The sequence below is a fragment of the Mesoplodon bidens genome (assembly GCF_964165515.1).
Source record: "Mesoplodon bidens genome assembly, chromosome: 18".
Classification (NCBI taxonomy): domain Eukaryota; kingdom Metazoa; phylum Chordata; class Mammalia; order Artiodactyla; family Ziphiidae; genus Mesoplodon; species Mesoplodon bidens.
This window is the reverse complement of record NC_138175.1, coordinates 32,094,429-32,110,251: the sequence shown is the minus strand read 5'-3', so window position 1 is coordinate 32,110,251 and position 15,823 is coordinate 32,094,429. Positions and strand designations below refer to the sequence as shown.

Sequence of the window (15,823 nt, the reverse complement as noted above, 5' to 3'; positions counted from 1 at the left end):
TCTTAGATCAATTAATGATGTAGTATAGATTATCTATATGCCTATAAACCTTGTTGAAAACTCACTAATAGGTAACTTTGAGGTACTACATTAAAACCAAGGGTTCTCAAGTGCCAGGATTCATAAAATATCAAGATCAGAAGGAACTTTAAGTCTTACTAGTCAGTTACTGATATGCTGCTGGATTCCTCTTTACAAAATCTCTTTTGAGGTCTCAGCCTGTTTAAAGTTTGAATATGTAACTTTAGTAATAAGGAACTCATTATCTTTGTCTTTGGATAGCTCTGTTTCAAATTCCTTTCTTACACTGAGCCAAAATAATTTCCCCTATAGTTTTCTGGTAACCTACCATTCTAGATCTGCCATTTGGGGTCCTACAGATAGCATGAGTAATAGCATGGAAAATGAACAATAGGACATTATAGAAAGATAACAAGTAGATTGGTGTGATTAGATTGTAGAGGATGTGGAGAGATGGTGGGTTGGTGACTGGAGATGAGAAAAAATTTGAAGGGCACATGGTCAGCATTAGGGAACAATAGGTTTCCTTTGACAAGTGACATCATCAAATCTCTGTTTCACAAAACTTACTCTGGTCACAATGTGCACGATAGATTACAGTGGGGAAGTAACTCTGGGCAGAAAGGTCGCTTTTATTTATACACTGCCATTAGCCAAATAAAGAATGTAGGAGAAAGATTTTAGAAGAAAGATTGGTTTTGGACCTGTTGAGTTTATACTTATGGGGAAGTCCAGGAGGCAGCTGGAAAGATAGTATTAGACATAAAAATTTTAAAGTTGTCAGCAGGTAGATGATAGAGGATGAGCTTACCCAGGGAGGATATCTAGACTGAGGCGAAGACTGAGAAGAGAAACTTTAAGAAGCATGGTTTCAAGTAACTGCACCAATCTGCTTGCTGTCCTCTGAGTATGTCCCATTTTGTCTGTATTCTTCTTTAAATTAAACACTCAGGTGTGAATATTATACCCAGATTTGGTGTGACCAGCATAAGTGAATATAACATTTTGTTTAACATCCTGTTGATGGACATCTAGGCTATATTCAGTCTTCTGCTGGAGCAAATAATGCTGCAATAAATAGCTGTATCTGCCATTTCAGTCATACATGAACATATTTATGGAATAAATTGTTAGAAGGGGATTTGTTCAGTCAAAGGGTATGGGCACTTGAAATATTTATGGATATTGGCAAATTTCTCTCCTTAGAGATTTCACCATTTTAGACTTCACAGCGGTCTTATGAGAGTATTTTTTTCCAACAACTTCACTAATATGTGTTATTAGACTTTAGAATTGTTGTGAGTCTGATAGGTGAAAGATGGTATATCAGTGTGGTTCTAATTGACATTCTCTTATTTTGAATGAGGATATAAACTGACTGTTGGTATCCTTTGCCCATTTTTTTATTAGGCTATTAGTATTTTATAGGAAATCTTGATATATTTAAAAATGAGCACGTCAGGGAATTCCCTGGCCGTCCAGTGGTTAGGACGCTGTGCTTCCACTGCAGGGGCCTGGGTTTCAGTCCCTGGCTGGGGAAGATCCTGCAACCCACACCGCAAGGCCTTTTAAAAAAAAAGAGCACTTCATCAGTAAATGAGTTGCAATATTTCTCAGTTTGCTACTTTTCTTTTGTAATCTAGTTTATGAATTTTTTAAAATTTTTATTATTATTTTTGGCCACGGCTTGCTGGATGTTAGTTTCCTGACCAGGGATTGAACCTGCACCTTTGGCAGTGAAAGCCACTTGACTACCAGGGAATTCCCTAATTTATGAATCTTTTCATAAAGTTATTTGTGTAATATAATTAGTGATTCTTTAATGACATGTAGATTTTGTTCCATAAATAGAAAATAAGGTGACCCTGTCCATGTTTTCTTCTAGTATTTTCATGATTTTTCGTTTCTGACATTTATATCTTTGATCCATTTGTAATTTATCTTGGTTTGAGAATAAGGTATGGATCTAACTCTTTTTTTCAGGTGGCCATCCAATTATCTTGTTTATTTTGTAGTTCATTTCCCCCCAATTTGAGTTACTTTCTGTAACTTTCTACTGTAAGTTACTTTCTAAGTTACTTTCTACTGTATCTGGCTTCTCATGTGTCAATACCACCATGTTTTGATAAATGAAATTTTATAATGCTTTAATATTTAGTAGGATTAGTTCTTCCTGGTTGTCCTTCTTTTTCAGATCTTTTCCTGGCTTTGCTTTTTGTCTATGTAGAAGCACCATGTCTGACTGTGAAAAAAACTGTTGGAATTTTTACTGAGGCCACATTAATTTCAGACATTAGTGTATGGAGAGTTCATATATTTATAATAGTATACTGAGAGTTCATTTATAATATGGACATAGTTTTCTATCTAAGAGCATTTTATATAAAGAATATGAAGTAGTTATCAACATTAAAAATCAGGGAATTTCCAGCTCCTCTTTAAAACTTAGAAACAACAATTAACTGAAGCTGACTAGTGGCTGCCACTTTGTACTTTTAGTCAGCCATAGTTCTCTTCTGGCCAGCTTCACTCATTTATGTTACGGGCTTGGCCTCTGTAGAATTTGCAACCTGAATGTACTTGTAGAATTGGTTATCTGCACTGAAAACAGAACCCCATAGTTAAAAGTTATTAGATTTGATCCATTGCTCCATTCTCTTGAGATTCTTTTGTATCTTGGTTCTGTTAACTATGGTAATTAAGTCTGCCTTCCAACTTAAAATCACCTTCATTTAAGCTGAACCAGACAAGCTGATGATAGAAATTCTGTAGTACACTATTGGAAAATTAATTAGTACTATTTCAGGGTGGTTTCACCTGGTTACTAGTATATTGTCACATAATTTTACTAGTATTAAGCTAGTAAATTCTGTACTATCTACCTGTCATGTACTTAGACGCACTATAGGAACCCTAGGGAAATTAGTAATATGGGACCAATAGTTGAAGGTTTATCCCTTTAACATTAAACGTTTTACTTTAACCGTTTTAGATAAAATTTTTCCCATTTCAGTAAATGGGGAATATTTTGCCTATAGCTTTGAAAAGAGAAGCTTTAAGGGAGACATAAGTCTTCAGGAATTTGAAGGTTTGTCACAATTAGATTTATTTCAAACAATCTCAAAGTAAATGCCTAGAAAAGAAGGAGGAAATTTGACTTGATGTAAAGAACTTTCTAACAGGTATTTAAGCCTAGTTTGAATGCCTTAACAAGAGTTGTTTCTAGAAGTATACAGAACTTTTATTTTTTAAACAAAGAAATGGCAAACTCAAGTTTGCCAGCTTTTTATTTTGCCAAGTAAGAATTTTCTTTTCTTTTTAATTTTAAAGATCTAATTGGCTTTATTAAATGATTTATGAATTGGGCAGCATCCCATCTAGCAAATAGAGAGGAATTCCCAGGATATTCTTTAAAATGACTAATATCCTTGTCATTATCATTTAATTTTTTAAAAAATGTTTCTGGGTCCAACTTTAAGTGTTTTGGTCACTGTCATTGGAAGAGGTGATATTTGCTAACAATAACTTCAAATGTTAGTAGCCACAGTAAAAATGTTAGTCAAGTGTTAAGCCAGAGAAGAAATTTTAATCAGTGAAATAGTTCCCTGTTGCCTCTAGGATAAAGTCCAGATTTCTTAACATGGCTAATAAAAGACCTGGATATCTGACTTCTGCTTGCCTCTCGACATCTCTCTATTGGGCTAATAGCATGCTCTGGCCACATTATGCTATTGAGTAGTTCCCAAAATGCCTTGTCCTGGCTCACCTCTGAGCATTTCTTTAGTGTTCCCTCTGTGCTCTTGCCAGTTTTAGGTACAATGCAAGAGAGTGAGGGGATTGTAAAAGACCTGTTCTCTACCCTAATAGAGGTTACAGCTTACTGGTAGAGTATTTTACCTTTCATCTTTGGAGCAGACAATTGTAGTTAATATTTTGTATAGTTACTTTTGTTCTTTGGGTTTCTTTTACAGATGAAAACAAAAAGTACGTGATCTTCTCAAGGTCATACAGCTAGAAGGTAGTAGAGCCAGGACTCAGGTCTAGTGTTTGTTTAAAGTATCATGTTCTTTCTAATTCCTGTGTAGTCATTCACTGATTTAGCAAAAATGTATTGCATGCCTACTATGCTAGGCAACATACTAAGGATACAAAGATTATAAAGGTGTTCCTTTTTTCCAAGGGTGTAGAGTCTGCTGGAGAGAAAAGGTAATATATTATCACAATGCAGTATTATTTATGATTTATCATATGCACAGATTACTAGACAGCCTTGAGTAGGCAGAGTCATTCTATAGGAGATGCATCCTAAACTGAATTTTCTCCAGGTACAAATATGAAATAGCTATAAGTAGTTCATAAACAAAGTAAAAATTAATGTAGCAGAAATTTAATACTGTATAGAAATGTTGCAGACATGACTATAATAGAGGACTGAATAACTTGGTAGGGATCAATGGTTGTATTTAGCTGGAAAAGCTATTAATGTGTGGAAATTACTGGGAAGCCTAATTCATTTAGTCTCGAAATTATTGAGAGACTTAGAGAATATAGAAATGTCTTGGAGAAAAAGCAACTATTAGACACTAAGGAAAGTAAATTTACCATTGAAGTAAGTTTATATATATATATATATATATATATATATATATATATTCTGTTATAGAACACATATTTAGAGGTCTTATTTTTACTCATATGACCCAGTTCAAATATCACCTCTTCTCTATGCCTTTCCTGATCTTTTCTGGACATAATTAATTGCTATCCAGTCTGTACTACCACAATATAGTGATTTGTATACACCTCTGCTAAGACGTATATCATATTATTTGTTTATGTGTTTTCTTCCCCTCTAGATTATGAATTTTTTGAAGGCAGGGATTCTGTCCTATTGATATTTGAATCCATTTTATATGATCATCATCATGTTTGGCATCGGATGACTGTAGAAATGAAGATAGATAAGTAATTTGTTTTTGATTCTAAATACTTGTTTTAACTTTAGAAGAATTCTGTCCCCCAAATGTCTTAATTTAATGTACTTAATTGATAAGGCCCACTACAGCATTGCTCCAACTTGTATTTCCACCTTTATTTTCCACTTTTCTCCTTTTATATACTCTGCAGTGGTCATACTATTTCCTAAATATACTTCCTTCCTGCCTGCCATTTCTTTATTCCTGAATTCTTTGCCTGGCCTTTCCTTCCAATCCCTTTTCTAAGACCCCTTCAAATGCTAATTGTTCTAAGAAGCTTTCCTGAATAACTTGCCAAGTATGCTCTCTTCTCTTTATAAATCACCTTATAGATAAACTTGTGCCTCTCTTAAGCCACGTTTATCATATTTTATTCAGTATATGACGTGCTTTTCTTGTGCCATTACTCCTTATCTCCCCCATTTAGATTCTGAACTTCCTGAGGGCAGGGGCTTTTGTAGTTTCTACAAAGCTGCTTTGGACGTAATGGACAGTCCATAAATATTTGCTTAATTAAATAGTTAAAATCGGACAGATGTGATGTTTTGATAAAGTTGGAAAATCGTACATTTACTAGAATGAAGTAAGATGATAGCTCTTAAGAGGAGCTTAATTGATTAATCAGTTAAGCAATTGTAGAATAAACTGTTCAAATCAGAAAAGATGACCATTTTTTTAGATTTTATGGGCATGTTTTCATAGTTCAACTTTACTTTCTTTTTTTATAACTAAGGTTGATGACTTACATGTATCTTGTTGCATATGAAATATATATCTTCTTAGTATAGTAAGGTATCTATATTCATTTTCCTCATTAGATGTTCCTCTTCTGTTTGTACTTTTATAAAAGCACAAATATTGTTTTATATTGGTAATGGTCTATTTACTTGTCTGTATCCCCCTTCAGAGGTCAGTTATTATTCATCATCCTAGTGCCTAGAAGTTGTTTATCAATAAATGTTTGTTGGAAAAGTAGATAGCAAAATTGTTTTCTTAATTAAACTTTTTACTTCTCCCCATATTTTCGGTAGGCTTCGGGTTACATAAACGTAGAAAATACTTTGCTTTAGCATAATCTACCATAATGTACAAAAATTCAAAGACTATACCATTTCTTTCCTAAATGGAATATTACTGTTCTGATACATCATAAACTTATTTCCAGAACAGTGTTCTAAAAAACATTTAACTATTTCTTAAGAATAAAACAAATGTACAAGCCTGTAGTACACAATATAAATTCAGAATGTTTTATATTTTATGTTCACTATTATCACAATAATTAAGAATATATGAACTAAAGTCATATGCTTCAGATAATTTACCTTCAGCATTCGATTGGGCAGTAGTTTTTTGTAGTACTGGGTTCTGAACTCTTGAAGTAATACATTCTGAATATTCAGGAAATTAATCAGTTCTAAGATGCATATTTTTTCTACTTTTAATATTTCTGATATAGGATGTGTCTCAGTCACTGTCTGCCCCGTGGCTGTCAGGGAGTAGTTGTCATTGCCTGTGTATACAAAAACTTAGTCATAGATTTTATATTGCCATCACTTTCAGCTGGGCTATGTACATCGGTACTATACATGTTTAATTACTTAAAATATCTCTAAAAAGATACACTATTATTCAGCTTTAAAAAAAAAAGTTATTGATTATACAGAGAGGCACAGAGACAGAGTAGCAGAGCATAAATTTAATATTAGTGGAGCAAATATTTGTTGTTGAAGCAATGACAGCAATTCTACATTTTCTTACAGAGCAACAATCAGGTGTTTATGGACCAAAAAGAGTACTTCATGGGAGAGGAAAGTCTCAAATCGTTTGGAATAAGTCTAAGTCTAAAAATGTTCTTAAAAGTTATTTCACAGATTATAAAATAAAAATTCAAAGTGGTATAGTGTTATAGTTTATTTCTTCATGTTACATCAGCTAATTATGTACTTTGTATTTGATAACATACTGGATTTGGTAACCTCCATTGTAATTCTTCTTTTTTCCTCTTGGTAAATAATCATACATCCATTAAAAAATATATAGGACGTTGCTTTTCTGACTGTTGGGTTAGGTATATACATAGATGTTTGTTTCCTTGTCTAGAGTCTATAGCTAAATATAAGATATGTTCCAGAGAAGTGACTTAACCTACTTTTTTTTTTTTTTTTGGCTAATGCTATGTTCAGTTCAGAACATACAGTACTCTATCTGCTTGGTCTCACAATTATAAAATCTGGAAAAATAATTTCTTCTTTTTCTCTGTATTTTACCTTTTTTAAATTTATATGTTTGTTAAAGCATTTGTATACCATTGTGATTGATAAGTCCATTTCTAGGTAAAATTAATATAGATTTTGGTAGTTTTTCCTTCTCAGAATTTTTCAGAAGTATTTCTTCATTTAAATAGTGAACAGACATTTTGTTTAGGATATTTATATTTTCTAAAATGGACCTCCCAAAATAGAAGTTCTGGAAAAGTTTCTTAGACCTTTGCTAATTTTTGAATAAACTAATATGTAGAGAAGCAAGAATCTCCATTTGTGGTTCTCTGTGCAAGACAGTGGGGTCAGAACCCTAAATTACCTTTGTTGAAAATGTTTGGAATGAGTGAAGCCTGGAACAAAATTAACCAGCCATTTCACATTAGCAAGTAACCTGTTAGATCCTTTCCACACATAAATTGTATGTATGTATATGTGAGGTGTGTGTGTGTATAAATGTTATCATTTTTTCTCTTGATATTATCATAAGATTAATTTATTGCTTAGCTTAAGCTACTGTTTGTTTTTGCCTCAGCTTGATTATCAATACACTTTATTTGCACAGTTTAGTAGCTATAATAAGCAACGGGTTATTCCAAATGATTTTATGGTGGGCCACTTAGGGATAGAGTAACGAATATAACTGTTAACAGAAAGGTGCTTGGTTTTGCTACACAGATGTCTAAATCAGTTGGCTGTCAATAGGCTGATCTTCCATGGTAGATGAACAAGAGGACCATGGTGGCAATATATTGCAACATCCCCAACATAGCACATGTCTGTGTTGTCTGTCAGCTGATCAGATGGCTAACTTTTATCTCATTTAGGGCCAGCTTACCATGACCTCATACAATTGCTCTTCTTGATGTAGTTCCACATGTACCATATGAAATAGTAGCTTTATCTGCTCAAGAGGTCTAGAGCAAAAGATCACAACATACTTGCTAATCTAAGAGGATTCTGATGTCAGTTATCTTAGCAAGACATAATATTAAAGTGTCATACATATATATTTTATATATGCTAGAGCTGCTGGGGAGTGATGGCCATTTCATGGTATGGGAGAGAGTCTGACATTCCATTCTCAAGTTTACTTTACATTCTGTCATTATAACATGTGAACTTCAAAATGAAGTAATATACATCATTACTTTTTTTTTTTTTTTTTTTTTTTTTTTGCGGTACGCGGGCCTCTCACTGTTGTGGCCTCTCCCGCCGCGGAGCACAGGCTCCGGATGCGCAGGCTCAGCGGCCATGGCTCACGGGCCCAGCCGCTCCGCGGCATGCGGGATCCTCCCAGATCGGGACACGAACCCATGTCTCCTGCATCGGCAGGCAGACTGTCAACCACTGCGCCACCAGGGAAGCCCATACATCATTATTTTTAAATGCATATAGTCATGTCCCCGTACCAGCAATTTTTTCCTTGTAGGGAATATATATATATATATTTTTAATAGATCTTTATTGGAGTATAATTGCTTCACAATACTGTGTTAGTTTATGTTGCACAACAAAGCAAATCAGCCATATGCATACACATGTCCCCATATCCCCTCCCTCTTGAGCCTCCCTCCCATCCTCCCTGTCCCAGCCCTCTAGGTCATCGTAAAGCACCGAGCCGATCTCCCTGTGCTATGCTGCTGCTTCCCACCAGCCAACTATTCTACATTCAGTAGTGTATATATGTCGATTCCTTGTAGGGAATATTAATGAGCTATTTGCAATGAATTACTCTACCAAAACATACTGTACACTGAGATTTTATGTTTTTTAAATCATATATAAACTTTGTAAAACTTTAGTGAGTATTTATTATCAGACTTTCTTTTTGTTCTTATTTCCTAGGATTCTGACACTTCCTGACATGTCGTTATCTAGAGCAATAATGAACATTGACCTCTTTCGGATTAGTTGATGACCTTTGGAAATGATCCAATAATATCTACTACAGAGAAGCTGAATATACTCCATTTGGAGTGAACAGCCCAGTTTGTTATTGAATTTTTCAAGATGACAGATCCAATGATGGACTTTTTTGATGATGCCAATCTGTTTGGTGAGACCTTAGAAGGTTTGTCAGATGATGCATTTGTACAACCAGGACCTGTTTCACTAGTTGATGAATTGAACTTGGGTGCAGAATTTGAACCTTTGCACATAGACTCACTGAACCATGTTCAAGGTACTCCAACACATCAGAAGATGACTGATTATGAACAGTTAAATCAGTTTGATTCCATGAAATTTCACCAAGTTAATCAGTCTTTTGGTAGCCCAGCTGAACATGTGTTATCTCCACACTCTCAGTTTAACTGTTCTCCGATCCACCCTCAGAACCAGCCCAATGGTTTGTTTCCAGATGTAGCAGATGGCAGTCCAATGTGGGGCCATCAGACAGCTACTAGCATTTCAAGTCAAAATGGGTCTCCTTTTCACCAACAAGGACATTCTCACTCTATGCATCAAACTAAAAGCTTTGTGGCACACCATGACTTTGCCTTATTTCAGGCCAATGAACAACAAACACAGTGCACTTCACTACGCTCACAACAAAACAGAAATAATCTTAACCCAGGGCAAAATTCTCTTAGCCAGTCTAAAAATTTTATGGATGTTAATGTTTCTGGTCCACACAGAGTCAGTGTTAACCATCCACCACAAATTAATAATGCATCTACTTCACAACAGTCCCTTTCGATGCAGCAATTTTCTCAAACGTCAAATCCTTCAGTACACTTCCTGAAGTGTAGCAATCATCAAGAAGGAAATTTTAATGGACCTTCTCCAAATATGACTTCTTGTTCTGTCAGTAATTCACAGCAGTTTTCTTCACATTATTCCTTTTCCAGTAATCATGTGTCACCAAATAGTCTTCTTCAGTCCTCTGCAGTTCTTGCACCTAATCATACAAATCAGACTTTATCTGATTTTACTGGGAGTAATTCCTTTTCACCTCATAGGGGAATCAAGCAAGAATCGACTCAGCATATGTTAAATCCCAATACATCGCTGCATTCAAATAACTTCCAAATGTTGCATTCATCACATCCTCAGGGTAATTACAGCAATTCAAAATTATCTCCTGTTCACATGAACTTCCCGGATCCTGTTGACTCAGGAACTCAAATGGGCCATTTCAATGATCATGTAGAAACTAATGGCTTTTCATCTTTAGAAGAGAATTTACTTCATCAAGTGGAATCTCAAACTGAGCCGTTCACAGGACTTGACCCAGAAGACCTCCTTCAGGAGGGTCTCCTTCCCCAATTTGATGAGTCAGCATTTGGGCAAGATAATTCAAGTCATGTTTTAGATCATGACCTTGATCGGCAATTTACTTCACATCTTGTGACACGGCCTTCTGATATGGCTCAAACTCAGTTGCATACTCAGGCTCGGAGTTGGCATTCATCCCTTTCTAATCATCAGCATTTACATGACAGAAATCGCCTGTGTTTACAGCGACAGGTATGTAGCTCTAATTTTGGTGGTTTGGGGTGGGGTGAGTTTTTACTCATTGAGTTAATTTCATATGAGACATATTCAGAATTTCTCAAACTCATTCTGTCAGGTGAATGTATATTTTGATACAGGTTTCTGTTTTCAGTAGTCTTATATTTGAAAGTGATTCATTGGTGTGCTCAAAGCAATAGATTTCTATATTTAGAAAATTATAAGGTATTAAGATGTCTTTTGTAACTTTCAATTATGATTGCCTTTAACAGAAAGATTTATTATCAAAAACAAACAAAAACTTAATAACCATAATTAAAAGGAAAACAATAGATTGGGAACATTTTATTGCAAATATAATGGGTGTAGAGTTAATATTCCTATAAAAAACTCATATAATTTGATAATATCTCTGTTGATAATTGGATAAAACATAAAAGCTGAAATTCACAAAATTGGAAGTCGAATTAGTAAACATAACGTTCAGAATAATATGCAACTTTAGTAATAACTCAGTTGCGGTGTGGTTTCATTTTTACCTACTAGAAAAATTTTTTTAATTTTGATGCTTAACGCTGGCAAATTTATAGTGAAATTGGAACTTTTACATAGCTTTGTAATTGATAACAGATATTTTGGAAAGCAATTTGGTGGCATGTTTGAGTATACAAATACTTTATTACAATAACCCAAACATAGCAAAAGTAATATACCAAAAGATATTTATCTTGCTGTATCGATAAGGGAAAATTGGAAACAGCATAGTTTGTTATCATTTCCGTATTAGATGGACTATTATAGGCATTAAAAAGACTTCGATAATATGTTAGTGATAGGGGAAAAACATAATTCAAACTTAAGATCACAGTAAAGTGGTTAAGAGTACAAGCTTTGGTTCCAGACTGCCGGGGTTAGAATCTTGGCTCATGTTACTTATTTGGTGCGTGACTTTTAGCTATTTAAATAATTTCTATGCATCTCATTTGCTTCATCTTTAAATAAGGAAAATAAAAGGGCTTTGATAAGGATGAAGAGAGTTGTAACATGTAAAAGTGCTTAAAACCATGCCTAGCATATAATAAGCACTTAATAAATATTTTTATAAGTGTAATTAAATTTAGTTTTTAATTTAATTAAATAATTAAAATTAAAATTTTTTTCAAAGCAGTATGAAAATATGCATATGAAAAATACTGAAAGGAAATAGATTATTTTACACCTTCCTTTGTTTTTTATAGCTTTTGTCATGTGAATGTATTTAAAAAATTTTTTAAATGTATTTAATGCAATATTTTTATCATTTTTCTGAAAGTTTGTTGTTAAATTAAAGATTTATAAAATGCTTCAGTACGTTGTTTACTTGTGAGATTTGGTGGACAATGAAGTATACCATGGTTCTTGAAACTAAGTATTTAGGAACCATTTTTGAAGTGTTTGAAAAAGATAAAATCTTTTTCTTTTCCTTTGGGGATTATGGTATTTTCAGTACAGCTTTTGAATTGTCTAGATAAACTTAAGATATTTAAAAGGGACTTGTAAGCTCTCCTCCTCCCCTTCTTTTTGTGGCCTGAATATAATAATATTATGATTTTGCTCCCTCTACTGGAAGAGGATCAAGCATCTTAGTTAGAAGGACCCTGGGGGAAAACCTCTACTGATTGAACCTAGGGTCATCTATCTACTTTTTATGTAGATATCTGTCTACCTTGACTAATTAATTTGTCCAGCATATAATTGAAGTTATAAAATCTGAAATTTATTAACTTCTTTTCTTAATTGTATTTTTCTGAGGATTTTTTTTTTAATTCATGTTTTCCTAAACGTGTTCTACCGGCTTTAAAAAGAAGTACAGTTTCCCTTTTATAGATTTGGAATGAGTGGAGGATAATTATAAATATCTAAAGTAGTCCCTAATACTAATATTTAGATATTATTACTAAACCTAATACTAATATTTAGATACCAGTACTTAATACCATCTGAGAGAAACTTTTTTCAGACCCATCAGCAGCAGCCTTTAATAAGTCATCTTACCTACACTGATATATTCATAAGGTTTTATTTAAATCTACTCACCTTTTTGTTTCAGAGTTTGTTTTGTTTTACTAACTTCTTATTCTTTTTGTTACATGTTTAAAAACTGATAAAGGGCAGCTGGCTTTGAATACTTATCTGACTTACTGAAAGTCTGTTCTCAAGTTTCCTATTATTTCTTAGTGTTAAGACTTGGAGTTGGACATTTCTCATTGTCGGGGTGAAGAATAGAGATGGATTGGTAGAGAAGGTGGGCGATTATGATTATGATTAATATGGATTGCATATAGGTGTTATATGTACAGAATTATGTCAGATATCCTAAATATGTGAAATTTAAATTATTTAATATTTATAATTTATGACAAATTGTGGCAGAGCATTTATGTCTTTTATCTGTGTAATTTTTGGCATTTTCTGAACAGTTATGGTTACGACGTAGACAAAATGTTACACTATTACAGTTTTCCCCAGGTTCTATGAAAACTATTTTTTTCCTAGGTTTTTTTTTTTTTAACTCTCTCAAACGTAGTAATTTCATTTCAGACTAAATTAGCATTGTTAAATATGTGTATAGAATAAAGCGGCATAATTTTTGCTTTATCAAAATTTTTAAAAAGGACACATATTGTTATAGCCCAAACAAGATATTTATTAATCTACTGTTTGAAAACTCATGGATGGCACTCTATTTAGAATTTTAGAAAGCTTCACTGAGAATATTGGATATGTAAAGAATATTTCTAAGCCTTGCTTTTTATTATTCCCCAACTGAGGTAGGGTGTTTGTGGATATAATTTCAAATGTCTTAGTCTGTGTCAGTCATTAAAAACAGTGAATATTGCTGAGAACATTTCTTATATAATTGACTCTAGAATTTTACCATTTAAAAAAGAGAAGAGAAAAAAGATGAGAAGCAATAGGAAGTGTTTCTGAATGTAAATACTCACAAAACATAATAGAGAAAATACTAGCTTATTTTCATCTCTAACTTTTATAGCAAAGGAATTTTGAGAGAATAATACTATCAACTTTTCATTGCTCTTTTATGACATACTGCTATTTTGTAACAAAATCTTTCATTTTTGTCTTATTATTTGTAAAGTGGAAACACTCTAGAGCAGTGTGCGATCTCTCAATGTTTGTAAATTAAATTTACTGTAAAAGTTCTACAGCAGTGAAAGATATGTGGGATAGCTAAAATAGCAATCAACATAGGAGATAGAATTTTATGATGTATGTAATTGTACATAATTCCTTGTTGGCTTTTGTATTCTGATGAATTTATTACTTTATTTAATACCTTGAATTTTTTTTTTTTTCCCCTGAAGGTAGGGAAACTTACATTACTTATGAGCTTCAAAAAAAAGAAACTTAGAGAAAAGTTAGAACAGTCAATGTAAGGCACATTTTAAAATATTGGATTTTTGGGAATTCCCTGGCAGTCCATTGGTTAGGACTCCTCGCTTTCACTGCAGGGGGCGCGGGTCCAGTCCCTGGTCAGGGAACTGAGATCCCACAAGCCACTCAGTGCGGCCAAATAAATAAATAATAAAATATTGGATTTTTTTCTGATGAAAACTTTAATACATAATCATTATTTAAAAATTGGACCACATAGAGAACAGATGAAAAATGAGTTACTTGTAATATCACTATACCCCTGTTGACATTTTGTTGTATCAGTTTTCAGTGAGACTTGTTGTCTTTCTCTTCCTTGTCCTCCACCTACATATTTTTGCATTTTTAAGAAACAAGGTTGAGATTACATAGTTTATGCTGTTTGGCAAATTGCTTTTTTAACCTTCCAATTAATATGTTGCAGACATTTTTCATGTCATAAAATATTTTTCTGAAAATGATTTTGAATGGCTAAAAGTTTGCCATTGTAAGGTTGCTAAATACCTTATAACAGTAAAGTTATTATTGAGATCTGGAAAAATCTGAATCAAGGTAATTAAAATATGTTTATATTTTTGTTGTGTTTATTACCATAATAGTTCAATTTAAAGTAGGTACAGAGTAGTAAGCAAAAATTAGAATAACTAGCACTATGATAGAGCACTATGTTTGTGCCACTGTTGTAAATACTTAACATATATTATTAACACATTGATCATTCACAACAGTCCTTTTATTTGGAGTCAGTTATTTCCTTCAGTTTCCACAGGAGGAAACTGAGGTACAGAAAAGTTAAGTAATATATCCCAAGTCACACAGCCAGTGTAGAGACAGCCAGTGGCCAGACTGGACTCAAATCAGATTTGACTCCATTATATATGGTCTTAACTACTTTCACTTACCTCAAAGTATATTATTAATGCAGTGTAATATATAACAATAATATACTAAATGATTTCATCCTTCTCACCTCACCCTCCACCCCTTTAAAAATCTACCTTACTGATGAGGTAGAAACTTGCTTTCGAATCTTTAAGTGGAGAAGACCATTCATCTCATGTTTTCTGGCTATACTGGCAGATAGTTTGTTCATTATCAGAGGGAAAAACAACCCCAAAACAACAAAGAACAAAAATAAAGTGAAATAGCTGTTGCTTCCAAAAGTGTTTTGACATTTTTTAAATAAGATTGTCTTTAAGATGATAACAGCAAATGCCCTAAAAGTAAACCTGATAATTATCTTCAGATGTTTGAAGGACTTTAGAGGTCAGAATTGGGTCTACTAAGTGGCAGTCACAGAAAAGCAGATTAGTATAAGGAAGTTTGAAGTAAAGCTCTTTCACTGAAAGCAGGGAGACGGAATGGCTCAGATGTGTCACAGAAGGAATTCCTACAGTGGATGGAAAATGGACTAAATTGGTAGGTTCTTTTCAACTCTTAAGATTCTATGGTTGTTAATTTTGGGTTTCTTTTTAAGATATATCATTCATATTGCCTGTTTAGCTCCTGAGTGGCAATTACAAATAAGGAAGTAAGGAAATGTGACAAGTTCTCTGCTATCCAGGAACATCAGGGAATTATTTATCATAGATGGGTAAATTTTCCAGATAGTTGAAATGTATTCTATTAAGCATCAAAATCTTTAATTATATGGCTCCCTGCCCCCCGCGCCCC

General features: G+C 33.6%; 1 protein-coding gene across 14 annotated transcripts in view; it reads left to right on the top strand.

The window, feature by feature from the left end:
* Positions 1–15,823, top strand: part of CHD9 (chromodomain helicase DNA binding protein 9) — a 246,307-nt gene that overhangs the window by 71,915 nt on the left and 158,569 nt on the right. For 8 of the 14 annotated variants that reach the window (XM_081216472.1, XM_081216473.1, XM_081216467.1 and 5 more), the window contains exons 2-3: positions 4,878–4,986; positions 9,107–10,729. In XM_081216472.1, coding sequence (XP_081072598.1) covers positions 9,272–10,729 — 1,458 coding nt within the window. In that variant the 5' untranslated portion in view covers positions 4,878–4,986; positions 9,107–9,271. Of the gene's footprint in view, positions 1–4,877; positions 4,987–7,502; positions 7,648–9,106; positions 10,730–15,823 lie in introns of those variants that run through there. The other 6 variants (XM_081216475.1, XM_081216476.1, XM_081216477.1 and 3 more) reach the window with 2 other exon arrangements.